Source organism: Seriola aureovittata, chromosome 22 (genome assembly GCF_021018895.1).
Source record: "Seriola aureovittata isolate HTS-2021-v1 ecotype China chromosome 22, ASM2101889v1, whole genome shotgun sequence".
Lineage (NCBI taxonomy): Eukaryota > Metazoa > Chordata > Actinopteri > Carangiformes > Carangidae > Seriola > Seriola aureovittata.
Genome location: NC_079385.1, coordinates 17,496,619 through 17,524,531, shown reverse-complemented (window position 1 = coordinate 17,524,531; position 27,913 = coordinate 17,496,619). Strand labels below are relative to the sequence as shown.

Here is a 27,913-nt window from a genome sequence, read left to right as displayed (position 1 = left end):
GTTTTGTTTGATGTTCTGCAGGTGAAACAGAAAGATGCTGTTCTTGGTTCAGAAACTGCACTTGTACTTCAGTATTTGGTTTACACCGTAGATGGAGGCCAAAGCTTCCTCTTCCTCTTCCTCTGCACAGATATTAGAGTAAATAAACTATATGAAATATGATATGAAACCATCAAACAAAACCTACGATGCAGATTCTGTTTTCTTAAAGGAGATCTGTGCTGCTGTTGTGATTTAAATAGCCTCTAAACAGAAAGGAGGAGATAAACAAATACTGGACTGGATTTGTTTGGCTGATCGTCAGCATTGAAAGACTGATCAGGAAGAGCAGCAAAAAAAAAAAACTGAAAAGAGAAATCATGAGTTGCCTTTTGGTTGTTTGTGTTTTCATCAATCTCTACTAAATGTCTCCTCATTCTTCAGACGCTGGAGCCCATCTGGTGGCCCCCGAGGGACAAAACACACCAGGAAAATATTAATTTTACACAAAACAAATTACTGCAGCAACTCAGGAAACATGACAAAACAGAAAAAACAGAGAGCAAGTGAACAAAACAGGAACAAAATAAAATTGTAAATACATGTTTTCCGAGTTAGAATTTGAATAGTTTGTTTTCTATTTAATTTGTGAAGTGTTTTCTTTAATAATTTCGTTTTTTTCTACAGCGTCATTTTGTTTAGCACCTCAGGGCCACCGTACGTCGATCATTTTTCTATAAGTAGAATAAACTCCTTCTCTTCAAGACAACTGGTTCTGAAATTGCTGGCTTTTCATCAGCTTATTTTTTTAAGGCCGTGAATCGCTGAAAAAATACACAAGCTATATGTTGTGTGTCTTTTAAGTTGTGTGCTGATGATAAATGACTCTAATTGAGCATTTGGATATCGAGCCTGCAGCGAACTGGCTCCAGACAAATAAGATAATATACCAGCCTCACACAGAACAACACTCATTGCTGGCCTTGAACCTATGTGCTGCCTGTGTTTGCGTGTGTTTGTCTGTTTCAGGATGCTCTTGCTGCAGGGCCAATTCACTCTTGTGTTTGTTTGAGCGGAGCTGCAATAATCTCCTCCAGCCCGGGTTTGTTTGTACAGTTGAGCACGGAGCATAATACAGAATAGTTTGTGCTGAAACTCAGATGCACCAATACACAAAATAGAAAATATTAACCAACATAAAAAGTTATTTCCACAACATGTCGGAGGGAAATATTGGATTTCTTACTCTAGCACATTTATCAGACCTTTATATTTAACTGTCAATTTGAAAGTTTTTCTTTAGAAAAAGTTTGGAAAACACTTAGATAAGAAACTCAAAATCACTCTCATGTCCGTACAGTAAATATGAACAGCCAGGAGACAGTTAGCTTAGCATAAAAACTGGAAACGGGGAAACCATTAGCCTAGCTATGTCCAGCAAAATCTGGCTATTAGCACCTCTGACACCTACACTTTATGCAAATTACATATAATGAATATGTTTATCCTGTTTGTTTAATTTGTACAAGTGTAGAAACCACAACTATTTCTTGACTGGGACCAGCTGCTCGGCTCCTCCTGCTTCATGGCTTTATGCTAAGCCAAGCTAACTGGCTTGGCTAGAGCTAGCTACATATATATATGCAGTATCACTGTATTTACTATTTTATTTATTTATTCTGCTAATGTACATTATTTTGAATAAATAGTCTGACTTTTAATTTAATTTTATTTTTCACAAGACTAACAGTCTACAGCTATGCTAGTAGCTCTGTAATCTTTGAGCTAAATGCTAACGCCAGCTTCCTAATGTGTTTATAATGACAATTCCAGTTGTCAACATGAACACGTCATTATTGTCTTGTATTTTTTATTTATTTTTTATCAAGACTAACAGTCTACAGCCTTGTTAGGAGCTCTGTAAGCTTTTAGCTAACTGCTAACGGGAGCTTGATAACATGTTCATAATACTGTATCATTGCTAATATGCTAAAGTTTAGTGTAATAATGTTAACCGTGTTCCCCATCATGCTAACACTTGCCACAAACCAAAGTTATCAACAAAGTTGTTAAGTAGTTGCAAATATTTTTAAAGTAAATGTTGGTAGTAAGTTTTTAGCCCTGAGTAGTGTCTGCAGGTTTTCTCTTCAGGCTTCATAAAGCCCCAACAACCTTCACCTATAAGATTTGGTGCTTGTATGTAACCTGAGAGGTGAAACCCACGATGGAAGCAGTTTGCAAGAGTGATCGCAGGTGCTCATTTCTTTGAGATCTGATATTAACTGAAGGTGACTGAGATGAGTTTATCAACATTTTTATCAACTCAGATCATCTCTCGTCTGGATTTTTAACAGCCGGACATTCAGAGGGAAATACTGAGAGACTTTAGTAAGTAGTGAGTGAGTGGGGCATTTGTTGGTTTTGGTCTTTTCATGGGATTTGTTGACAAAGTCTTCAAAGTTCATATTAGTCACAGCATTACACACAAATTGCGATCTGTGCTAAGAGGCAGCGCAAATGAATTCAAACCAATAAGTGATATGAGTCATCAGAGATGCAGTAATACACATGTCAGGCAATAATGGAGGCACGTAAACAGATCATTATCTTAATGGATGAACATGTTCTGTATGTTAGTCCATTAAAATGGAGTCACGATGAAGCTTATTACATAAGGTGGAGGTGATTGATGGAGGGATAAAGAAATAAAGGAGAGAAATCCAGCGTGACATGAGAACACTGGGGCCGCAGTGTAATTATTATAATGAGAAAATTATATAACAGACAATAAACATAATAATTAAACATGAAAGTATTAGTCAATTATTCGATTACTTACAACAACTTTGATAACTGATTAATTGATACTGTTGTTTCATCAAGAAAAAATAACTTGATATCTTCTTAAGGTAGAAGTTTTGTGTCATTTTAAATTGAATATCTTTTTGTTGCGGACTGATTTTCACTTGACAGCAGGTTCACAAGACTGACTGTTGCTCTGTAAACTTCTATTAGGCCAAGCAGTTTTTAGATTTTAGATTTAGATAGATTTAGATTTAGATAGACCACGGATGTGTCATACTTTTTAATCACGATGATACTGAGTCTCTGCCATGATTCTTGTTTTCTGTATAGTTCATTTTACCCTTGATTCAATGTAATTCTATCCCTCTTTGTCTCCAGCACTGTGGCTCGTTGTTGCCTCCAGTTATATGTTGTGGTTGTTGTGCTGGGAGTCCATTCACTTTTGATGGTGATATGGTTTGTGGTGTTTTTATTTGAAGAGTGGTTTTGTTTTGTTTACTCAGCTTCCCGGCTGTGGTGCGACTGTCTGTCCTCTTCCTTTCGGTTTGAGTCTTAGTTTATGTTTCTAATGAACGGCAGGTTATAGCAGTTAATGACTGTTGTGAACTTTTTATTGAAGCACCTCTGTCTCAGTTTAACTGTTCTCCTAGGAGTGGGGAAACACTCGCCAGGAAACAAAAAGTGTATTTCCCAAAATATCTAACTGTTCCTTTAATGACATTTAGTTGACTGTTTCGTTGACTGTTTTACATTAGGTCCTCGTGGCTGCTGCTGCAGCTGCAGGTAAAGTGCAGTTTGTGTATCTCAGACTGCCTCCAGGCAAAGCCTCGTTGGCGTGCAGGAGACAGTTTACAAAATTTCCCCGAGGCTGCTGCTATATGCCCACTGACACGGAGCCATTGTAATAAAACGAGGATCAAACACGGATCACGTCAGATCAGGTAATCTGGCAGCATAAGTGAAGGGGTTATGAGAATTTGTGCTGATCCAGCAACGAAATCCTGCAGTTCCTCCAAAGCAGGCTTTAGACACCTAATCACTATCAGAGGTTTTGGCCTAGATCCAAGTGTGTGTCTGTGAATATGTTTGTGTGTGTGTGTGCATGTGCATATTTCACCACTTTAGCTGTAAATTGCTCGTGGAGATAATCACTGCAAAGAACTCACAGAAAGTTCAAAGTGAGAGATGGAAAGAAGATACAGTCGGCAGTGGAAGTTGTTTTTCTGACACATGATAATTTCCTAGAAAGAAATTGAGAAGTAAGTGAAGTCTTTAAGATTTTAAACCTTCAACAACACAGGGTCCACGTGCTTAAGGCCCACCGCGGCCACCGGAGGGCCCCCAAGATCATGCAGCATTACACAGGTTTGATAGCTAATACTACTTAAACAAGTCCTGCTGCCTCTTTTTTAGTCATTTTGTGTCTCTTTGTTGTCATTGTGAAGCTCTTGGCAGTCGTCTCTTTGTGATGGTGTTATGTCACTGTAATTGGCTTTCTAACAGTCCCTTCATACGCAGGTATTGATACTAAGAGACTCTAGAGGGGGCCCTCCTCTGGCCCCGCTCCTGTATACATTCACACACAGAGTAAATATCCGTCAGCACTCTGTCTTCTCAAAAGCTTTTGTAAAGCCGGCCTTTTGTTTAATTCTCCTAATCTATACCAGACGCCGTTTCCTACAGACGCAGGAATGTGTTAACAGAGATGTGCAATACTGCAACGCCCCAGTTGAATTTCAGATGTAATATTTAACCACGGCTGTTTTATTTTTCTGTGTATAAGTCAGAATTATATCTCTTTCCCCGGGTCATCCTTTTGCCTTCCACGTTTTCCATTTATGGAGGAAGCTGACACTGAGGTCAGCTGGAGGAATGTATAGTAATCTTATAGCTTCCTGCAGGTGGAATTGATATGTACAGTTCGTGTGAGAGCTACTACTATATTGTTAGGAGAAACGCCAGCAGCTGGATTACCCTCATACTTTTTTTTATTTAACCACTCCTTGTCTTATGGTGATGGAGATGATTTTTAGATCCTGTTCCAAGTTGGTAGTAAACATCACGGCCAACGAATCCCTTATTGAGTCTTAATTCATGTTCTCTCTGGCATCTGCATAAAAGAAAAAAAGACTGACGACATCAGTGATTTATTTTAGTGATATTCACCGAATGATGAAGTACTATTAATATTATTTCCACGTGTGCAGCTGCAGCACAGCCGCCCCCCCCCCCCCCCCCCCCCCCCCCCCCCACGAATGAACGTGACAGAGCTAAAGATAAAACATGTGGTGAAAGTCCTACAGCTCTTCAGCTCAGCAGAACATCCACGGTTTAGACTTGATAGTTTATTAATGACGATATTTGTTTGATAATTGGTAATTAAAATGCCCAATTGTGTTATTAGCATAATTAGAAGAAGCCTGATTCTTAAATATCAAGTTATATCTACATACATAGCTACATAGCGAGCGCTAGCAGTAACAGCTGTTTACTTACCAGTCTTGCCAAGAGCTTCAGCTATTGTTGTGTTTACAATACAAGAGGTTATAATACGTCCTCTGAGCTGCTACTTCTTCAGGGTAGACTGGACACTACAGCGACTCGGTATCAGAAAGTGACTAGCTGGTTAGCATGCTAACTTTGATAGAAGAAAATAAGTGATAGAAATAGAAGCAAAACAAGAGGGTTGCTTTCCACCTCTGGAGACAGATGTTGGTGAGTAAAGGAATGAAGTTTGATGCTAAACTCACAATGTTTCTTCAGACTGATAAGTATACAGCTTTTAATGCTAACGCTGGCTATGTAGCATTAGCAATTCTTACAAATAGCTCCTTTAAACTCACAGATATTTTCATTCCCCACAAAACAAATTCGATAAATTCGGTAAGAGATTCGAAAGGATTCGGATTCAGTGAGTCTGATTCAGAACCGGATTCAAATTTGGTAAAATGCTATTGGACCCTGTTCCTAGTCGTGTTCATCCATTAAATATCAAGTTACAGCCAGAAATCAGTTAGCTTAGCTTAGCACAAAGACTGGAAATGGGGTGAAACAGCTGTCACACCAGCGCCGCTAAAGCTGGTAAAACAAGGTTTTGTATGTGATTTATTTAATCTGTAAAAAACACAGTTTTTCATTTTAATGGTGTTTGGTTGTTTGTTATACAAAATACTGAGCAAAATCTAACCAGAAAAATATGAAAATATGATTCCAACAACATGAAATTGCAGATTAATGAGGAACAGATGATCAATAATAATGAAAAAATTCTTGAAAAATGCTTTGTTTTTTTTTTTTAAATAACTGAGTAGAAGATAAAAGTAAATAAAAAGAAAAGAAGAGGATTGATGCCACCCTTATCTTCACCGGTGGCCTCCATCCTGGGACTAGAACAATTAGCTTTATTTGGTGCAGTATATACTGTATATTGTGCTTTGTCCAGGTAAGTGATAGTGATGATTTATAGTGTTGCTCAGTAAAGAAAACACACAGTCTGAAGGGATTCATGTGCATTAACACAAACTTGCTGATGATTCTTCCTCATGAAAAAAAAAAACCTGAACAAATGATCATGACTCTGAGCTCTGACTGCGCAAGATAATTATGTTTGGAAATCGTTTTTTAAGGTAATTTAAATATCTTTTCAGCAAACAAAAAGAAAGTTGGTGGAAATGCATATGAGGGCAGATCTGTTTTCTTGAACTCTCGCTGTCGTCTTCTTCTGTGTCCTTGCTCCTGCACTGACACTTTGTCATGCATCAAAATGTTGATATTGCCCAAGGATTTTCTCTTTCTTACTTACTATTTTCTTTCTTACTTTTCTCTTTTCACAGCTCAGACTTTGGGTCTTGTGTAGGTGTAAGTGTGGGACCTGCAAGCTGAAAAACAAACAACCAGTTTCAAATTCAAAGTATATTCTCTGTTGACTGGAGAGTGAATTGATATTAATGAGGTCATCTGAAGTTATGGATGTAAAAGGTTTACAAAGCTGCGAGATAAGAGATCGAACGATGTGTGGGCTGAGTTACAAGGTCAAAGGTCATGCACAGGGACTTGTGGGGGAGTTAAGCAGCTTACAGTGGCAGGTGCTGGAAATAACAAGGAACGTGAGGCGGGAGCGGAGGGGAAACATCAGCAGGTTCGTGAAGAGGAAAAAGGAAATGAGCAGATGTGGTGAGTGAGAATGAGACTCTAATCTCACAATGAGACCTACACTAGCTCCATTACAGGCCACTTCAGCCCAGGCTGTGGCCCCTGTCTTCTATAAATACTGTATATGTGTGCAAATTAGCATGTCTGCTCATTTGTTTTAGGTTTTCACCCTCGTTCGGACCGAATTCATCTCCCTAGGGAAGTGTGTTGATTTTAACATTACCTTCACGGGTCAGTGATTTCAATTCAGTCCAGAGTGAGCAATTATTTTTTAAAAAATTATAGGCTTGTTTGGGAACTAATATCTCAGAAAAATATTAAAGCCACCGGGAGAGCAAGAACATAAAAGTTCATCAAATGTGCCGTTGTAATGTCAGCTCATATTTTAGCTCTATTTGCCATTAGTAACCAAATTAGTTATTACCACTTCCTGTTTGCAGTGTACCCATGGATGTTCTGAATCGTCCTTTTTCTGCGATTTTTCAGCAGATTTAAGGACGTTTATTCACAATGAGGCTCAGAGGTAATTATATCCAGAAGGAAGTGTAAGTCACACTGAATTATATATTTGTGTATTTAAGTTATGACTCCGAAAAAGAGGATGAATTCTGATTAAAAGTCACCTCACGTAGTGTCTTTGCCTCCCCGTCAACTCTCCCGCGCCCCTCTGGGGGAGATTTTTATCTTTCTCCTTCGTCTTTGTCCTGCTGAATGTCCACGTCTATTACGCACCAAATTGTGTAATTTCATGATGGTTGAAAAAAAAAAAAAGGCATTTTATCCATTATTAATATTCATGCAAACACAACTTCTACTTGGTTGGAGTCTGAAAACCACATACAGAGCCTTTTTGATTCCTGTATTACAGCAGCACAATGTCTGACGGAGAAGAAGGGACATCAAAAGTGGAAACTCAACATGTCCTCATAGACCCGACTAAACATTTTGAAACCCTGAATGTTTCTATTTCAGGCTTGCAGACCCTGGCTCGTGTTTTTCTGCCCAAGAGAGATAAGCCTGAACAACAGGAAGCTATACAACAAACAGGACTATTACGTCTCTGCTCCTTAATGGGATGCATAGACTACTGTTTGCAATGAAGCATGACTTACAAATTACATCCCATACATTATTACCAGAGAGAGGCGGCTGATACAATCGGCTGGTCTTCATTAAAGCAGCGGTTCTCAGGGTGTGGAGAGGGGGTCCTCCCATGTGTCCTTGTGGAGGAGCTCGGACAAAACGAGGAAACGGTCCAGACTCATTAAAGATATTTTGGGGAAATATGCTTATCAGGTGCGAGGCCGGAGGGCTGGCACCGGCCCCTCGAGATCAGATTGGACATCCCAGGTGACAGGTGGTTGGCCTGTCAGTGGCGTGGATGATTCCTGAAGGGACCTATCGGGCCCAGGCTCAGGTTTTCTTAGACCAGTGCTTCCTTATGAAGTGACATAAACTTGTTGGAAAGTCAATCAAACAACTACGAAGAAACACAAAATGATCAGAAATAGACACAAAACTTACAGAAAAGAGGCACAAAGATGCAAAACAACCACAAAGAGACTAAATTAAGGACTTATTTATAAGATTTTTAGTGATCTGAAGAAGTTTACGTGTCCAGCGTTTTACAAGAAAAGGAAATAATCACAGAAAAGTGAAATAAATTATTTTCTGTGTTTCTTTCGTGATCTAGTGACTCCTCAGATTAATCGTGGGACCCCTTGGAGATCCGGCTCGCCCTGCACTCGGTGGAGGTCAGTGTTCCTCAGCCTGTTGGACGAGCTCAGTCACGGTGTGTTACCGTGTCAGACACGGGTTCAGTCTGAGCTTCTCCACCTTGTTTGTCTTAGCGCTGATCACCGTGGAGAACATGTGTCACCTCCTGGTTTCATCGCCCACAACAGGCAGAGCTGCTCTCCTGGTCGGTGCCATGTTCCTGGTTCACAGGTGTGCCATCAGAGGTGCTCTGCTGCCACCTGGTGGTAATAAACACACACATACAAGAATAAAACAAAAAAAACCTGCAGCGAGAAACATGAGCAAATCAATTACATTAAACTGCTGCACACCACTGGTCTCTAACTTAATCTGCTTCTCTGATGTATTTACATTTGAATCCACTTCAGATCACCACGCAGCCACTGAGCCTGTCACGAAGATCCTGGAGGAACAGGAGTGATGACATACACCTGCTTCTGTCCAGCACCTGTGAGGACACAGATCTACAGGTGAGTCTGAAGGAGAGGACAAATCTCTGAGCATGGCCCTGGAAAAAAAGCAGAAAGTAAAGTTAAGCTTCTTTTTGTGCGCAGTTCTCTGAGCTACACCAGCTAAACAAAGGTGCAGACGACTACAGACTACAGCAGCCGTGCAACTGCCCAGGAGCCCCAGATCCCAGGGGCCTCCAAACCCCCATGTTTAATCATTTCTGTCTGTAAAAATTTGTTTGTTTAATCTCTAATTTTTTAGACATTTGCACCACTCAAGAACAATATCAACTCCTGGTCCTGAGGTCACCTATAAAATAAGAGCTGTAAATTAAATGGTACCGTATTTCCCTCTGAGATGTTGTTGAATAGAAACATAAACTAGGATAAAATGGAAATACTCAAGTCGAATACAAGTACCTTGAATACTAGTACCTCACAGCTGTATTTGATTAATGTTCTTAGTTACTTTCCACCACTGCACATAGCATTTATTTTTTATTAACTTGCTTATTTTATACTACAGTATGAATGGATTTAGCATCCTTATTTATATATATATATATATAATATATATATATATATAATTTTTATTTCAAGATATGAGCTGTGATCTTTGGTAAAAAATAAAAACATATGTCACATATGTCAAATATGTTGATAAATCAATTAGTTGGTTGACAGAACTTGGGCTGTTGATGTGAAGCCATGAACTTAAGGAAACTACTGGAGAAACTTATTTTTTTCCCCACTATTTTCTTACCAAACAATTAAATATGAGATTAATCAATAATAAAAATAATAGTAGTTGTAGCTGGTCTGTGAACAATTATTATGACACTGCGTCAAAATCACTGGGTTAAATACATCAAAAAAGAAAAATGACTTGCAGTATATTCAAATATTTAAATTAAAGTGCAGTTTTCCCCTCTATTTACAATTAAGAGAGTTTTGAAAATTTACATCTGGGACTAGGACATACTTTAAATATTGCAAATACTACATTAAACATTTAATTAAACGTAATAGTTGTGTTTTTGAAACATAACTTAAAAATAACTAACTGAAAGTAATGATATATGATATAAATAATGCAAACTTTACCAAATCAACATAACAGAAAAAGTATTGTAAAGATATAAACATTTTCATTAATAGTTGAATAAATAAATCCAGGAAATTAAAAATGAGCGAATCCGTTTGTAAATGTTTTTATTTATTGATAAAATTCTTTATTCACAAACATTTATTTTTTTCTCTTGTTAAACTGAGCTCTCTCTCTCTCTCTCTCTCTCTCTCTCTCTCTCTCTCTCTCTCTCCCACATTCATTCATTTCCATTGACGCTCTGTGACTCACTGGTCACCGCGGCTGTCAATCACGCCTCTGCTCCCGCCTCCAGCGTGGACACACCCATTTCCTCACCGGCATTTAATTTATACCGTTTATTGGTATTATCTCCACGCGCCCCCCCCCCCCCCCCTCCTTCCGTCTGTCTGCTTGTGTGAAAGGTTACGGCGGGGTGACGGTAACATCAAACACCCGAGTCTCAAACTGGTGAGCGCGTGTGTATCTCTCTCCTCGTTTAGTGTGTGTATGTGTGTGTGTGTGTGTGTGTGTGTGTGTGTGGTCCGTTGCATTTCTACCTAGTGGGCGTGTGCCCGGTGCTCCATCCCTCCCTCCCTCCCTGCAGACCGGTGCATGTGCGTGCATGCGCGCGGGTGTGTGATTGCATGTTTGCACTAGCTGCTTTTTTAAATTTTATTTATTACTATTAATTTAACTCTCATGTTTCCTATCAACAGGATGGCTTTAGCGGGAACCGGCGGCAGCGGTCACGGGTGGGTAATTTCTCTCTGAGTGTGCGTGATTTTTCACGCGCGTCCCTCCCTCATCCTCTTCCTCCTCCTCCTCCTCCTCCTCCTCCTGCTCCTCCCGCTGCTCCTGCTCCTCGGCGTGGAGGTGCGGGGCCACTACTGGCTGTGTTGTTGCGGCACTGGATGGATCTAACGAGCATGTTCGCGGGTGAAGCCTCGGGCGGAGCACACGGAGGGAAATAAAACAGGGTTTTTTTTTTGTTTTTTTTTTGCTGCTTATTCTTCTTCTTTTTTTTTTTTTCTACCTACCTGCCGATCAGTCACCTGCACTGTGGCGACATGTCAAACTCAAACAAAAGCAAGAAGGACAAAGAAATCCTCGCTGAATACGAGAGCCAAGTCAAAGGTAAGATCACTATCTTTTACTATGAACAGCTGCTGCACCTCTGCAGCCAATCCTCGCAGTCACACCCACCTTTTCTCACCTATGCACGCTCACACACACTAGCCACAAACACATACACACACACACACACACACACCTGTCTGCCAGCATGTTCACCACTCATGCCCATGCAGTGAATCCAGGGTGTGTATGGGAGCTGACACCTCACCGTGAGACGTCAGGATTTCAGGGTTCATCCTGAGTGCTGCATGGCGCCTGAGGGGGGAGGAAGGGGAGGAGGATGGGTTGTATTTATATATACTGTGTCTGTGTGTGTGTGTGTGTGTGTGTGTGTGTGTGTGTGTGTGTGTGTGTGTGTGTGTGTGTGTGTGTGTGGAGTAAGGGGAGGTGTATCTGTATCTGTTCTGCGGAGCTTCTTGATCTCTTTCGCCCGTGTGTGTGTTTTGTGTTGTAGTGGGTTTTACACTCAGACCTGAGGCGAGTGTGTCCTCGTCTGGGAGTCTTTCTATTGGTATTCCTCAGAGGCTGTGACTGCAGCAGTATATGTGTGTGTGTGTGTGTGTGTGTGTGTGTGTGTGTGTGTGTGTGTGTGTGTGTGTGTGTGTGTGTGTGTGTGTGTGTGTGTGTGTGTGTGTGGTTTCCATAGATTACCTGATGGCCCTGGTGCTAAACTGGTCACATGTTTAGGTGATTGTGATGATGACAACCTCAGTCCTGAAATAGTGGTTGCCATGACCGTGGGACAACCCCCTCTTCCCCTCCTCTTCCTCCTCCTCCTCCTCTTCCTCTTGACTCCATGGTTACCATCATCCCTGCTTCGTTGTGCCGGATGACGGACAAGTTAAATGACCTTTTATGAAAACTACAACTGTAACAGGCGGCCTCATTCTTGTTCTCTGCACCAGAGGGAGGGGAAGCCAGATTTTTTGTTGTGCGCCCCTTTTACCTGCCGTACTGGCACAGTTCAAAATGTCCGACCTTTACTAACTAGCGTGACACCTTATTCGAACACCTGCAAATGCCAGTGGACACAGCTGGGACACAGCCTTTTTTTTTTTTTTTATTGTTTCCTGTTCAGCCTCTGAATCTGTCACTGAAGATTTCTTCTTCTTCTTCTTCTGTCTCTCCCATGCAGCCTTCAGCTCGCTCCTCTCTCTCTCTCCACATGGCTCTTCACACTTCTTCTTCCATATTCACTTGTCACCTACGCCCACACCATCACCATCACCATCACCAGCGCCATCGCTTTCAGCTTCTAAAGGGAGCTTTTTAAAATCCATGCCGTCTCCTCTGAGTACGAGGAGGAGGAGACGTGTGTTTACTCTATTCTTTCTCTCTTTCCTTCATCCGTCTTTACCCCCCCACAAACCTTTTTTCTGTACACACACACACACACACACACACACACACACACACACACACTTGAACGCACAATGAATCGACGCAGACTGAGTGATTAAATTTAATGGAGAGTAGTAGAGAGCATTACAGCCCCCAAGTGAGGAGTGTGTCTGTGTTTGCTTGTGTATGTGTTTGTGAGTGTGTGTATGTGTTTGTGTTTGTGTTTGTGAGTGTGTGTGTGTGCGTGTGCATGTGGCCCTTGCTCTGGCTCCCTGCCAAAACACACTCGGGGATGCCCTGCATTGTAATGACCGCTCGGATAAAGCCCCCACTCCTCCTCCGCCGCCCGGCCGACCCGGCCCTCTCTGCGTCCCTGTCGCCTCCTGCCGAGAGCCAAACGTATAGATCCGCTGTTGTAACTATGTGCTTTCCAAGTCTGCCTCCCTGCTCTGGCTCCTGATTGGCCGATGCAGGAGGTGGTGTGTAATGTATACACAGGAGGTGGCCGCCGCTCTCTCACGAGGAGGTGGGGTCTACTCGCTGAGGTGAGGTGAGCCTTTTGGGAAAGGTAGCGGAAGGATTATGCACAGTGCTGACAATACATATTTGTGTGCTTGATAATGCTCTGGTTTGAATTGCACTGAGTGTGCACTGCTCCCCATGTCGGACCGTCACCTCACCGGCTACGGCGTGACACCTCCTCTGCCTGAAAGAGATGGGGAATCGTCTTAATGAGAAAATGCAAATGAAAAGAGGAAAAAAAAAAAAAGGAGCTCTGCAGGGGGAGAGGAGAGACAGACGCGAGGCAGAGGAGGCAGAGATGAAGTGTTTCCTGCTGCACGCTGCGCCGGCGGCTGCAGAGCTTGTGTCTTTTTTGCCTGCGTGTGCATGCAGGTGATTAGTGACCTCACATCTGTATACCTGCAGGACGGACGAACAGACAGACAGAGAGGGAGGGAGGGAGAGAGGGGAATGAATGAAGGAGCGAGATAATGAAGCGACTCTTCACTGAGTAAACGTTCCGGAGGGCCGACTCAAAGGCCGAGATCCGTGTGTGTGCGTGTTGGTGTCCCTTTCTTAATCATGATCCAGCAGTACTCCTGTGCCCCCGTGTCCTTGAACCTGGTCGTCATGGTAACGGTCAGCTTCCTGTGCTTGTGACATCACACCCACATGCACATATATGAGTGTGTTTCTGTCTTGTTTTATATCTTCTACGTGAGCGTGTCAATGGAAAAAAAGAGTTAGAATTTCCAAACATCCCTTTTTGCAAATGGTGAAATATTCCAGTCTCATGATTCAAAGCTTCAGGAATTTGTAGGAAAAAGCCCAGTGAGTAAACAGATATTAATTATCGACAATGTAATATGTAGGTTAAACCAACTGAAACAGAAAATGCTCTGTAGGTGAAACAACACTGAGGTGAATGAACTGTGCGGTTCAAGAAGAAGCGACAGTTTCATCTAAAAATGTAAAAGGAAAGAAACAGCAGACGAAAGACATCAAGCTGACTTCCCTTCCAAGCGAGATGTCCAACAGGGACCAGAAACCAGTGGGACTCTGGTACATGCGTCTACAGTCTGGAGAAGTCTGGTCAGAAGTTGTCTTTAAGGAAGATTTGAAGCCACAAGGCGAGTCCTCTAATGAGGCGCATGAAAACGGATGACCTGGAAATGCAGGTGCTCTGGACTGATGAGTCAGCTACAAGCGGACGAGTGTCTGTAGGCAACAGTGAATCCTGGTGTTGATTTCTTGCAGGTTTAGGGCCACATTTCTGCAAATGGAGTTGGTCAGACATCGTGGCCTCCTCGATCCCTTCAGGGAGACGTCCGATCGGTCCGAGATTCATCCTGCAGCAGTTCATCAACTGTCCAAACATAAAGTCAGAGTCATAAAGAACTATATAATCAGAGACGAGAAGAACAAGGAGTCCTGCAACAGATGGTCTGGCCCCCACAGAGTCCTGATCTCAACATCTTGAAGTGTGGTCTGTCTGGGATCGCATGAGGAGATGCTGAGACAGCCTGAATCCACAGAAGAACCGTTGCAAGTTCTCCAAGATGCCCGAACAACCTACCTTTGCCGTGTACCTGAAGAACAGGTGCATAGAGGAGAACTGATGCTGTTAACTCACATCCTCACTCACCCACAACTACCTAAACCTTTATTCATGCAGATAAACACTGTTCTCATTATGGAAGTGAACACAGGCGAGGTTTTGGATGGATAATGAATCGGAGGATAATTAATGAGTCAGTCACTTTCCTCATCACGGGCTGGAAGCGAACCCTCCCTCAGCCAGGAGAGGGCCCGACATCTGACAATAGATGATAGAATCAATTAACGTGACAGTTACTTTCTCAACCTTATCGATGAGTCATCTCGAAAATGTCATAAAAAAGTCATAAGAAAAAAGCTGGTTCCATTTTGGATCTGGTTCCAGGTCGGCAAAAAATCTGGATTCATTAAGCTCTGATCACTAATGAGTTTTAGTTGAACCTTTTTATCTATCTATCTATCTATTTTTTATTGGCAAAAACCAAAGTTGAAAACATGCAAGACCGATGTTTCCTCCGGTTAAAATGACCGACATCACCGGCAGAAGATTATATCCATATCATGTTAAAGGAGCTATATGTAGGTTTTCCTATCGCTACAACGCTAACGTTAGCATTAACAGCTGTTTACTTACCAGTCTAGAAGAAAACCTTGTGAGTTTAGCATCAAACTTCATTCCTTAACTCACCAAGAGCTGCCTCCGGTGGTGAAAAGCTTCTGTTGCTTCTATTTCTATCACTTCTTTTCTTCTGCTGAAGTTAGCCTGCTAACCAGCTAGCTCTGGATTACATCTGTTTGTTATTGGAAACATGTAGATTATCGGAAGTGTGCATCAACGTGGAGAAACGAGCCGCATCAGTCAGACGAGTAATGATGCTGCTGGAGATCAGACTCACGAACAGGAAAGTCGAGACGTCCGTCGTCTCCAGGTGATGATCACATTCAGGTTTTTGGCATCATATTTGTGCATATGTGGGGTTTTTTATCTACTGTAAATGTTTTGCTGTTTTTATTTGAACAAGTTCCAGGATTTTTGGGATCAGATCCAGCTTCACTCTAGAAGTGTGTGCTCATACTCTCTCTAATGTGGAGAAATGGAGGTGATAGAAATGAGTTTGTAGTGAACTGAATCAAATGTGAGGCGGCGTTGATGGAGTTTAGAGCAGATTTCATGTCATTTTCATGTGTTGTATTTCTATGCAAATGTTTCAAACCGTTACTTTAAACAAAAAAATATGACGTGAAACTGATGAGTGTGCATCATCCTCATCCTCTTTACTGGTTTCATGCTTTGACCTTCGATGGTGCGCGACCTGAACGCTCCATCCCTGCGGCAAAAGCAGCAAAACGAGCTCTGGGGAGTTTTCAGATGGAATCAGTCCGGAGATTTCACGAGACAGATTCTTTATGCTCGGTACATTGTCTGCATACTTTTTTTCCCCCCGTGTCAGTGTTTTGCCACATTGTGCGGTGCTGACTGTAGCTCCTCTGATCAAAGAGGCTGAGTCTTGGGGGGGGGGGGGGGGGTTTTAGGAGGACGCACGAGGAGGTTTCTAAGAAGGAGTGTTTCCGACATCAAAAGGTAAAGCACGGCGGATGTCCTCCTTTCACTTTCAATTGACTGTGATCCAAGCGGAGGAGTTTCATTGATGTAATCTCAACACCTCCGCTTGAATCCTCCTCCTCCTTCTTCATCCGACTCAGACGGACACACACTCCTCTTTAGGGCTAAAGTTAATGCACAGACAGTTAATCGGATTATTTTTTTGATCAATAAATGTATTGTTTGGTTTATAAATTGGCAGAAAATAGTTGAGAATTTTAATAATAATATACTAACGCCCAAATTACGCCCTCAAACGACTTTATTTTATCACCCCAGTCATGTCCGACTAACAGTTGGAAACTTGTAAAACATCAATTCCTGACGTCGCAGAAACTGGAACCAGTAATTTTTGTGCATATTGATTAAAAAAATGATTTACAGCTCGATTGATAATGACAATGAAGGTTATTTGCAGCTCTAAATAATGTTCTACAGCCATGTTAACAGCACTGTGAGGCTAAATGCTAACATTGCAATGTTAACATCCCGATGTTAAGGTGTTATTTTTACCGTGTTCGTCATTACCATGTTAGCATTTTAGCATGCTAATATATGCTAATTATCCCTGAACACAAAGCACAGCTGAGGCTGATGGAAAAAGACACTTAAATACTGTCGCTAAAGCGGATTCAGAAGACTTCCCCACATTAGCGGCAGCCATCTTGGTTGTTAACGAAAATATGGTTGTAATTGGCCCGGGCTGTGAATAAAAACAACAAATAAACAAGAGCTCGCTGATTGGTCGGTTTCGGTTTAATTGAACAGCCGACTACTGCTCGAACAGCAAGGACAAAAATAATTAGTTTTCATCCAGTGAGGTTTTTGACTCAACAAATGATTTTGTCTGAGCCTCTGGAGCAGCTCCGCCTCTGATGGATGTTTATGTAAAGAGGCAAAGTCTCACATCGTTTTTACATCAGGCATTTACCCCCTTTGAAGTGGAGACTGAAATCCCCATGGACAGTATGAATGGGATTCACAAGGAAGCAAAAAGCGTCTGTTACACAGGGATTCAATAACTGGTTTGTTGTATTCCACGAAATAACAAATGAGATGAATGTGGGTGGGGAGTTTGACCCTGAAAACAAAAAGTGGTTTTTCAGTGATGCCACTCTTTCTCTGCACATGGCGGGGCAGCGGTGGCCTAAAGGTTAGAGGAGCAAGCTTGTGACTGGAAGGATTCCAGTATGAGCAGGATTAAAGTTGGGTGGAAAAAGCGAAAGAGCAGCACTTACCAGAACCCTCATCAACACCACTGTGGTGTCCTTGACCAAGGCCTTTAACCCCAACTGCTCCAGTGGAGCTGTGGCCAACTGAACTGTGGCTGCGCTGGGCAGCTTCCGGGTGTGAATGTGTGTAACTGTGTGAATGTGATCGGGGGGGGGGGGGGCGTACCTTTAAAAGTGAGGCTGCCTCTCAGCGAAGCAAACAAACACATACTGATACTGATGCCTCAGGATATCATTACCTCCGATGTCCGTTGTGAATAAACGTCCACAAACCCATTTAGAAACCATCATTCTAGTTGTCCGTTGTTGTATGTTGGCGTTTTGGTGTTTCCACGTGTCAGATTAGCAGAAACATTTTCGACTTTACTTTACAGTTACATAATCAATTTACAAAAGCACAAATAAAAAGATAAGATGATGTTGCTGTAGTTGCAGGTGTGATTATTACTGGAGTGAAGGTCACTGAGCAGAGCCTGTCGAGATGAGTCTTGCCTCAGAGTAAAGAGCGAATAAATATCCCTCCCAAAATGTCAAACTATTCCTTTAACATTGCATAAAGCATCAGTAGCGTTGCTATGGTTACTTGCCACTCACTAGAGGCTTAACACCAATTTAGAAAAATGACTGCTGACCATAGGGACATGTCAACCCGTGTTTGAGGTGTCCTGTTGGGCCAATCAGGATCGAGGGTTTTTCCCCGCCCAGGGCAGAATGTGTTACAGGCGTCAGGGACTCAGCGCAGCTGAGCAGACATTAATTTATATGAAAGTGTTGCAGATCAACGCACTCTCAGTGTGTGATGGCAGCCATTTTAAATTAGTAAGATAACAACAGCAAAAAGATGCCAGAATCAATACACACAAATAGAGTTTCATAGACTTGTGGGGACCAAAGGCCATGGCAATTTTCTATAGAGATCTATGAAGCATGTCCGGCAAACTGTGTGTGTGTGTGTGTGTGTGTGTGTGTGTGTGTGTGTGTCCGTGTGTGTGTGTGTGTGTGTGTGTGTGTGTGTGCGTGTGTGTGTGTGTCGATGCGGCAGATCTGAGCTCTTGTCTTCACCTTCCTCATCACATGGTTCACACACAGTGTGTGGTTGCCAAGACAACAGGTAGTGGAGTGGATAGGGTCCCCCAGGGATTGGTGTGTGTCTGTCTTTGTGTGTTTGTGTATGTGTGTGTGAGATAGGGAGGGAGAGAGAGAGAGAGAGAAAGAGAGGTGGGGTTATCATTGTGTATTCTGTAGCCGCTCTCCCCTCTCTCCCTCCTGCTGCAGATAGATCCACAGCTCTGAAACAGCACGACCAGTGAAGAGTGCAGCCAGGCATTACCATGCTGACTGTAGGACTGTGTGTGTGTGTGTGTGTGTGTGTTTAGAGTGTGTAGAGTGTGTTTGTGTGTGTGGGGATTTTTTTTCAATGCGGTCAGAAGATGTTGTCCAAGGTGACTCCTCAGAGAAAATTGCACAGTCTTCATCAGTGATTCTGAAGGAATGAAGGGACAGAGAGAGGGAGTGAAGGGAGGAAGAGGAGCGGCTGGTTAATTGATTAGTTGGTTCACAGAAACAAATCATATTCTCCAGACGTAAAGGAACATGTTTGTTTGGTGCAAGACCTAACAAAAATCCCATCATCACCATTTTTTAAAAAGATTTTCAGTGAAAGTGAAAATGCAAAAATGACTGTTCCAACTGAAATCGTGACTCATATCGCAATGATTAAAATTCTTTTAAATATTGTCCAGCCCTAGTAGGTATTGAACTTCGGTATTGAATGACCAGTACCATACCAAAAAATACCAGAAACCGCTCAACAAATGGAAAGAGGTTTCTACAGGAAGTGATTTTGTCGTCTGGATGGTGCACAGTCTGAACAGGGTGAACACACAGCAGCTCAGAGGCACATTGTGCTATTCCAGTTTTTAATTCTACTGTATCTCAAGTCGTAAAAAAGGCTCACATCATGCAGCAAGACATGACGCCATAATGCATGTCAAGAATAAAAGGAGTCAATGACGCACAGCTGACGAGCCACATTACCTGCATGGACAACACACAGGGTCATCACTCAACCAGCCCGACGTGTGGCGTATTGTCTACTGTGATCCGTCCTGTAGGAGTCTGGTGTCATTTGCATGTGATTTGATGAACGTAAACACGGTGGAGAGTCGTAGGTAAAATGGCTCAGCGCTCTGTTGCTACACAATTTATCAGCATGTGTGTCCTGCTGCCTTCAGACGCTGCAGGGATTTAATGAACTGAAGGAGCGGATTCTGATGTCGTATTAAGCAGCTGTGAACAGCAGATACTGTAAGAACCACTCATATTAATTTAAAGATAAACACAGACTGCTTTACTTTGCTTTAACCGTATTAAACTGTATTTCTGTTGATGCTGCTTTAAACAAAGCTACTGGCTTTATTTACATTTTTCATTTAGATCACCAGACTGGCAGCGAAGTGGATGTTGCAACAGAAACCGACGTCTATTTTCTGAAGCCTGAAACACAATTTCCACCAAAAGACCAACAACTCACTTTGCGTCATTTGAATGAATGAACCCCCGACTAAGTGAATTTCAAGGTCATGAAAATACCAAAAGGTCACAGCGCTGCTCGCGGTGATTGTAACGCCACCGTGAAAATAGAGCCCGCCGTCTTGTTTTTCAGCACATGACAACAACAGGGTGACTGAACTATACAAAAGCAATGATGTGTGGAGGTAAAATGAAAGATTAATAGATGTCATGCATAATGAGACGGAAGGATAACGGAACAATAAGCACAAAAATACTTCAATAATTTTGCGTCTAATTTACATCTATCTCTGTGTGTGTGTGTGTGTGTGTGTGTGTGTAGATGTGCGGGCGCAGTTGGTGGAGCAGCAGCGCTGTCTGGAGCAGCAGACGGAGATGCGGGTCCAGCTGCTTCAGGACCTGCAGGACTTCTTCAGGAAGAAGGCCGAGATCGAGACCGAGTACTCCAGGAACCTGGAGAAGCTCGCCGAGAGGTTCATGGCCAAGACGCGCAGCACGAAGGACCATCAGCAATACAAGTAGGACTCTGTGTGTGTGTGTGTGTGTGTGTGTGTGTTGTGTGTGTGTGTGTGTGTGTGTGTGTGTGTGTGTGTGTGTGCGTGTGTGTGTCCAAATTATGTGTCTCTATATGTTCCTATGTTTGTGTGGACAAAAAGATTTAGTTTTAGATTTAGTTTCATGGTTCAGGTTAGAATTTGAATTTGCCAATTATCCAAACATCTCTCTCTCTCTCTCTCTCTCTCTCTCTCTCTCCCTCTCTCTCCCTCTCTCTCTCTCTCTCTCTCTCTCTCTCTCTCTCTCTCTCTCTCTCTCTTCCAGAAAGGATCAGAACCTGCTTTCTCCGGTGAACTGCTGGTACCTGCTGCTAAACCAGGTTGGTGTCATGTGTGTGTTTTTATGTGTTTGCTTTAGACTCTTTTATAACAGGGATCAGAGATATTCCTCTCTCACTCTACCACTCTCTCTCTCTCTCTCTCTTTTCCCTCCAGGTGAGGCGGGAGAGTAAGGACCACGCCACCCTCAGTGACCTCTACCTGAACAACGTCATCACCCGCCTCACACACATCAGCGAGGACTCGGCCCGTCTGCTGAAGAGGGTGAGCTGATGTATCTTGTTCCTCTAGAATCATTATCAATCACACATACACCGTCCTGCTGCACCAAATGTGTATTAATCCGCCGCTGAAAATAGTCCCCAACTGATTCACCATTTCCTCCTGTTTGTTTGATTAAAAACTACAATGACTTGTACAGCTACGCGAACGAACTGTGAACACAGCATTGACATATCATCAACTTTTAAAGGAGCTATTCGTAAGTTTTGCTAATTCTACATAGCTAACTTTTTACTGACCAGTCTAAAAGAAATATTGTGAGTTCAGCCTCAAACTTTATCGCTTTACTCACCAAGAGCTGCATCCAGATGTGGGAAAGAAGTTAGCATGCTAACCAGCTAGCTCCACCCGAGTCCACCTGTTTCATCACTTTCCGATACCGAGTCACTGTAGCGTCCAGACTGCTCGGAGGGCGTATTATAACCTTGTATAGTAAACCCAACAAAGCTCTTGGCAAGACGGGTAAATAAACAGCTGTTGATGCTAACATTAGCCATGTAGCAATAACAAAACTTATAGCTCCTTTAAAGAATGCTGATTTTGCTTTTTTATTTTATAGGCCTGTCTTAAAGGAGCTATTTGTAAGTTTTGCTATTGCTACATAGCTAAGCTAGCTTAGCATTAACAGTCTCTCTGCTGCTCTCCGACTGTGTCTCTCTGCTGTGTCCTGTAGGTTCATCACCACCAGAGACACATTTGTCACATTGTCAGTTGATACGTAGCTATTATCAAAGTATTGATTATGACCTGGTTTAAGGAACGTACAAGAACCATAGTACTGTGCTTAAGTACAGTACAGTAACTAACTGTACTGAGCGCTCTCCTCCTTTGGAGACCTCGGCGCTTCTCCTCTAAGTAGAAGAGTTGATTCTGATGAAAAGTAAAGTCAGTATTCCCCTGAGCTCTTCTGCGCCGCCTCAGAGTTTAACAAATTAAACACACACACATGCACACACTTTACCGCCTCCAACTTCAGCTCGCCATGTTCATTATTAATCTCTCTTCCGGCTCGTCTTTTATTCATGCTAACTAAAGTGCAGCGGCTGCCAGCAGCTATAAACAGCAAGACCTCCATCACTTCCCTGTGTCCTGTGAAGGAAGTCTGCTCTGAAAAGAAGGACAAGGAGGAAAAAGAGACAGACGGCCGAGTGGCCATGACAACGCCGACAGCCCTGTGGCCATGGCGACAGGCTCAGCTGATCTTTTCTCAGCAGGCGCTATGGGAACGGGATTCATCCATCCTGGGATTCCACAGTCATTTAGCATAATGCAATATTAATGTGGCACCGCGCCGCCACATAACTCCTTCCCCAAACCGGTCGGCTGTTTAATGCATGAGGCAGAAATTCAGTCTGAGTGCAGGCAGCAGGACGCGGCTTGTTTCATTTATGAATTCGTTTGTTTGTGTGTGGTCAGATCCATTTATTTATCCGCTGCTGTTCGGCCGTCCTGAGTATTTCTTTACACTGACACACAGCGGTGGAGGAAGGACTCAGATCCTTCTCTTAAAGCTGCTGTGACTGAGACGTTTTTAATAAGAATAAAATAACGAGGTGAAGAAGAATCATCAGCTGAACCTGCAGCTTTATATTGACATTCAGCTTGTTTTTTTTATCTGTGCAGACCACAACAAAGTATTATTATTAAAATGTACTCAAAGTATCACGAGTTAAAGTCCTTTTGCTGTAAAATGTCTCCTGTGACTGTGATGTTTCATTATATCTGACATTATTAACGCTGATGCATCGGTGTGTAAGCAGGTTTTTTCCTGTTCCAGCTGCTCGAAGTGGAGCTAGTTTTAATTTTACTTTACTTACAGTCAGGTTGTTGAGTCCGGGGTTTCTCAACCTAGGAGTCGGGCCCCTCCAAAGGGCCACAAGATAAACCTGATGCAGGTGTCACACTGCTTGCATTGCGTGTGTGTCGCTGCTACTACCAGCTCTATCTAAAAACAAACTTCTCTAAATAAATATTTTTCAGACAATTGTTGCAACTGTCACAAGCCAAAAACACTAGTCTCTTTAATCTGTAACAATGTGTTTTATTTTGTATAATTATTAGTTTTTTTATGTAAAAATCTTATTCTGAAAAGCAACTATAGCTGTCAGATAAAAGCTCTGGAGTAAAAAAAAAAGGAAAAACTTTACCTCAAAATTGTACTAAACTACATTATTGAGGTATGCAGGTTGTTACTTTCCGCTGCTGCTGACACACTATGTGAATTCATGTATTTACCTGCTGCTGATGATGATATTTTGTCTCCTCTGTCAGAGTAAGGAGATCATCTTTCAGCTTCAGGAAGACCTCATGAAGCTGCTGAACGAGCTTTACACCGTAAGTGGAACAAAGGTGGAGAAGGAGGGTGGATGTTGTGAGTTGTGCGAGCAGCGAGTTGTAGCTCACGGCTACGACGTCGTACTTCGTCAGCTGGGGTGCAGAATGAATCAGAAACTGTAACTTTAATAAAAGTCACATAAAAAGTCAGATTTTAAAAGATCGAAATGCGTCTGTTTCAGTTGAAAAACTGGCCACCGCTGCCTGAAATTCAAAGATGTTTTGTGAACTTTTTGCTTTTTTCCTGACATTATTTTTCATTTCTGCAACGATCCTTGAAGGAGGAAATTGCTGATTATTGTCCATCAAATGGCGGCGTATATTTTGAGCCTTAAAAGCTTCTTGTCCACATATGATTAGCGTGGACCTGATAACCTTGAGGAATAAAAAAACTAAACAAAAAGAAAACATTCGACCCCGGCTTGAGCTGTTTTACAGTTTTTTGTGGTCCATTTGGTTCTGAGGCTGTGTTGCTACGGGCTGCTGTTGCCTAGGTGATGAAGACATATCACATGTACCACGCGGAGACGATCAACGCGGAAACCAAGCTGCGGGAGGCGGAGCGTCAGGAGGGCCGCGTGAAGGGTGTGTCGGGGACGGGCGGAGGGGTGGAGCCCGTGTTCGGCCTGCGGATAGAGGAGCGTCACCAGAGACGCAACGCCGCCCGCAAGATGGAGAAGATGAGAGAGAAGGTACGTCCGCACATCCGTTCACTTACCTGCAACCGTGTTTCACAAGCACCTACACAATTCCCGGGTTAAACCATCAGGTCGCCCAGGACGATGAGGTGTTTTGACCCAGAGTTAAACCCCATTCAGACGGGATTAGCATCACGGGGGTGGAGGTGGGGGATGAAACATTCACTGTGCTCCTCTGTGGCTTAACTCGTCGTTCTGAGCGGCTTTTAAACCATCAGGAAATTACAGGATCTGCTCTGTAAAAGACACAAACATTCATCTGGACAGAGATGAAAGAGAGAGTCAAACGCCTCCCCGCGGGGAAGCTGGAGAAGTTAAGTGGCGGCAAAGATGCTGCGTGAGGTGATTTAGAGTCATAACTCAAATCTGAATAAACAGACAGGAAACACATTGATACTTTCACTTCCTGAGCGTGTCATTACCTCTGATGTACATGATGAATAAAGCTCCATAAATCCGCTTAGAAATCATAGAAAGAGACCATTCAGAACTCGCCTGAGAATCATCATGTCTTAAGATTTCTTTAGTATCACATTAATCCAGTGATAGTTGTCTGGACATCCATGAGTTCACTGCAGACAGGAGCAGATAATAGATAATTCAGCTACTTTGATTTTACTTTTAGTTAAATTTTACTCATGTTCATGATGGCTTTATTATTATTATTTTTCCAACGTTGGCTGATGGCCTTGAGTTGTAGAATGTTTCCATCTGAAAGATCTTCCTCCATTTTTGCAGGACGTGATCTAAATGACAGGAGGACTGTAGGGAATTGTAGGAATAGAGCTTTAGTCTTATTTCTATGTATTTTTATTGGGTTATTTACCCAAATGTGAACTATAAAAATCTCCTCTAGCTCTTTTTAAACTGCACTATTTGGTACTGATTGTTAATATGTGCATCCTTTACTGTTGTCAGCGTCATATCTGCATGACACGGTGCGTCGTTTTGTGCAGCTAACACTGATTTGTGACAGTTTTAAAGTAAGACTTGAGCCTCTGGTGTCAAACACTGGGTCACAACAACCCACTGTCCTGGATTTGATTGGTATCCTGTTGGTTTCCTACACAGGGTTACTGGGTAAACTTAACTTTTAACCCATATATTAACTTAATTTTTTACCTTTTTTACTTTATTGACACCATAAGAGCGATGTGCCGATGGAAGCCAGGAAGGAACGTACGGTCTGTATGGATTGATAACCGATATTGTCGTCTTCTCTTTCTTCATTAGAGGAAGGCAAAGTACTCAGAGAACAAACTGAAGGCTCTGAAAGCCAGGAACGAGTATCTGCTGACTCTGGAGGCCACCAACGCTTCCTGCTTTAAATACTACATCCACGACCTGCCCGACATCATAGACGTGAGTACACGTTATGGATTCGTCACCAGAGAGGGTGGAAGCGGGGTGTGTGGAGAAAGTGTTAAACTCTTCAAAATAAAGTCCCTATACAGTATGTCCCTCAGGGAGGACACGAGGGAGTGGCTGAGCTAAGACGAGTTTAACAGCCATAAACAAGGATTTTGAATAGAATATGTTACTTTCATATTTTAATATCAAGGTAAAATATAAAAAAACAAAAAAAACAAATTGAAATGATCTTAAATTAATTCACTTTTAAATTGAGGATCAGATTTTGTTGAATTCAGCCACGTTTCATTGATAAATTCAACAATGTATCACGCCTCTGACTGGCCTCTTCTCTGTAGCAACAGCAGCTAAGGCTCATGGGTATTGTAGTATTTTTTGGGACCATCTGTCTTAACCGGTGGAGATAACATGATTCCTCATGAACAAAGCTGGTGGCCACAACATGAGAACAGGATTTACAGAGTTCTTCTTTGTCTCAGTGCTGTGACCTAGGGTACCACTCCAGTCTGAGCCGGGCCCTGAGGACCTACCTATCAGCCGAACTGAGCCTTGAAGCCTCCAGGAGGGCGGGTCTGGAGGTGCTGGAGGGGGCCGTGGAGGGCCTGGACCCCGCCCGCGACAGGCAGCGACTGCTGGGCCTCTACCCCACTGCCTTCTGCCCGCCGCAGCGCTTCAGCTTCCAGGCCCACATGGGCGACGCAGTCAGTATCTCGCACCGAACACCGAACTGACGTGTTTGTAGAATAACGTTTTAATTGATAGAGATTTAATTGATGAAGAATAAGATGAATGATAATAGTAATAACAGCCATTATATATTTTAAACATGTATACGTGGGGGTCACTGAAATGCTCAGATCGGTGAAGAAAGTCATGAAACTCTTCTGAATCCCGACACATATCATTTTTTCTCTGATGGTCTCGTTGTTGTTGGTCCACGTCCTGTCAGGTGACCCAGATCGCCTCCCAGCCTCAGGTCCAGGCTGAGCTCAACCTCCGCCTCACACAGCTGCAGACCCGCCTGGCGTCGCTGAAGATAGAGAACGAAGAGGTGAGACACACAAATACAGCACAGCAAAAAAATAATGGCTCAAAATTTCCAGCTGTACAAACACCAGTGTGCTGTTTTTCTCTATTTTCATAATGTAATGACACATAATGGAAGTAGAATTTTAAATTATTAAAAAAGTTAATTTGGTGCTGAAAATATACAAACTTGCCTTGGCAGCTTATTACTGAGGCAGGATGTTTTTCCTGAGCTGAGAAAATATTTTATAGTGTCAAAGTGTCAGACAGAAAATAGTTTCGGTTGTTTAAGACTAAGAATTTTTTTTTATGTTTTATCATCTTTATTGTTTATTATCAGTGGATGTTGCTATTATTAGATCATTGTAAAGGCACGATGGGATTTGAAGTCTCATTGCTCATTCACAAAAAGAAAATCCAAATGTGTGTGTGTTGTGTTTTATCCTCTGCACATCAACCTTAGGGTTTTATATTATGTCTGTTTTACAGTCTTTTCTGAAGAGAGCAGCTCTGTCTGTTTTATTAGAGAAACTCTGTTATGGAGGGAAAACGATCTTTGTTGCACGAGTGGAAATTTGGACCTGGGTTTGCTGCTGCGTTCGGCAACAACCTGTAGAGCTCTGTCAGTTTCATCTTCCTTTGTCGCCATTTTTGAGGCACAAAAGTATCCCTCCTTTCTTAGGCTACGTCCACACTAATACGTTTTCATCTTAAAACGGCGTTTTAGAACAAAAACAAGGATTTTAGTTCCATATCTAAAACAATATGTCCACGGTAAAACATCTGAAACCACATGTCACACGACCATTCACGTACACTTGACATCGTGCAGGTGTAAACAGGAAGCAGTTGATTAGTTGTAGAAAATACTACAAACAAGGAACAGCTATGGCGAAAAGTAAAAGTATACGGCGATCATGGAAAAGGGTCACGTGATAGTAGCATGATGAATCGGGGAAGGATGTGTCATGACTGATAAAACCCAATCAGGAAGCAAAACATGGGCGTCTGCGTCATCGTTTCTAAAAGTCTCAGTTTCTGTCCGTCCAGACGGAAACGTCTCCCTGGGGTTTTCAAATTAAAAGCATTTCTGAAAGTCTCCAATTTGCCAGCAGTGAACGTATCAGAAGTGATGTATTTTAAAACTAAAACGTATCAGTGTGGACGTAGCATTAATCCTCTGATTAGCATGGTTGTTTTCCAATGAAGGAGGCGGCTCCCTTTGACCTTAATAATAAA

At 42.4% G+C, this 27,913-nt stretch overlaps 1 protein-coding gene across 2 annotated transcripts in view; it reads left to right on the top strand.

Moving 5' to 3' along the window:
• Positions 1–10,865: 10,865 nt before the first annotated feature.
• Positions 10,866–27,913, top strand: part of srgap1b (SLIT-ROBO Rho GTPase activating protein 1b) — a 28,638-nt gene continuing 11,590 nt past the window's right edge. For both annotated transcript variants that reach the window (XM_056368313.1, XM_056368312.1), the window contains exons 1-9: positions 10,866–11,364; positions 20,453–20,648; positions 20,950–21,004; positions 21,120–21,227; positions 23,517–23,579; positions 24,074–24,271; positions 25,511–25,639; positions 26,128–26,349; positions 26,598–26,699. In XM_056368313.1, the coding sequence (XP_056224288.1) occupies positions 11,298–11,364; positions 20,453–20,648; positions 20,950–21,004; positions 21,120–21,227; positions 23,517–23,579; positions 24,074–24,271; positions 25,511–25,639; positions 26,128–26,349; positions 26,598–26,699 (1,140 nt within the window). In that variant the 5' untranslated portion in view covers positions 10,866–11,297. The remainder of the gene's footprint in view (positions 11,365–20,452; positions 20,649–20,949; positions 21,005–21,119; positions 21,228–23,516; positions 23,580–24,073; positions 24,272–25,510; positions 25,640–26,127; positions 26,350–26,597; positions 26,700–27,913) is intronic.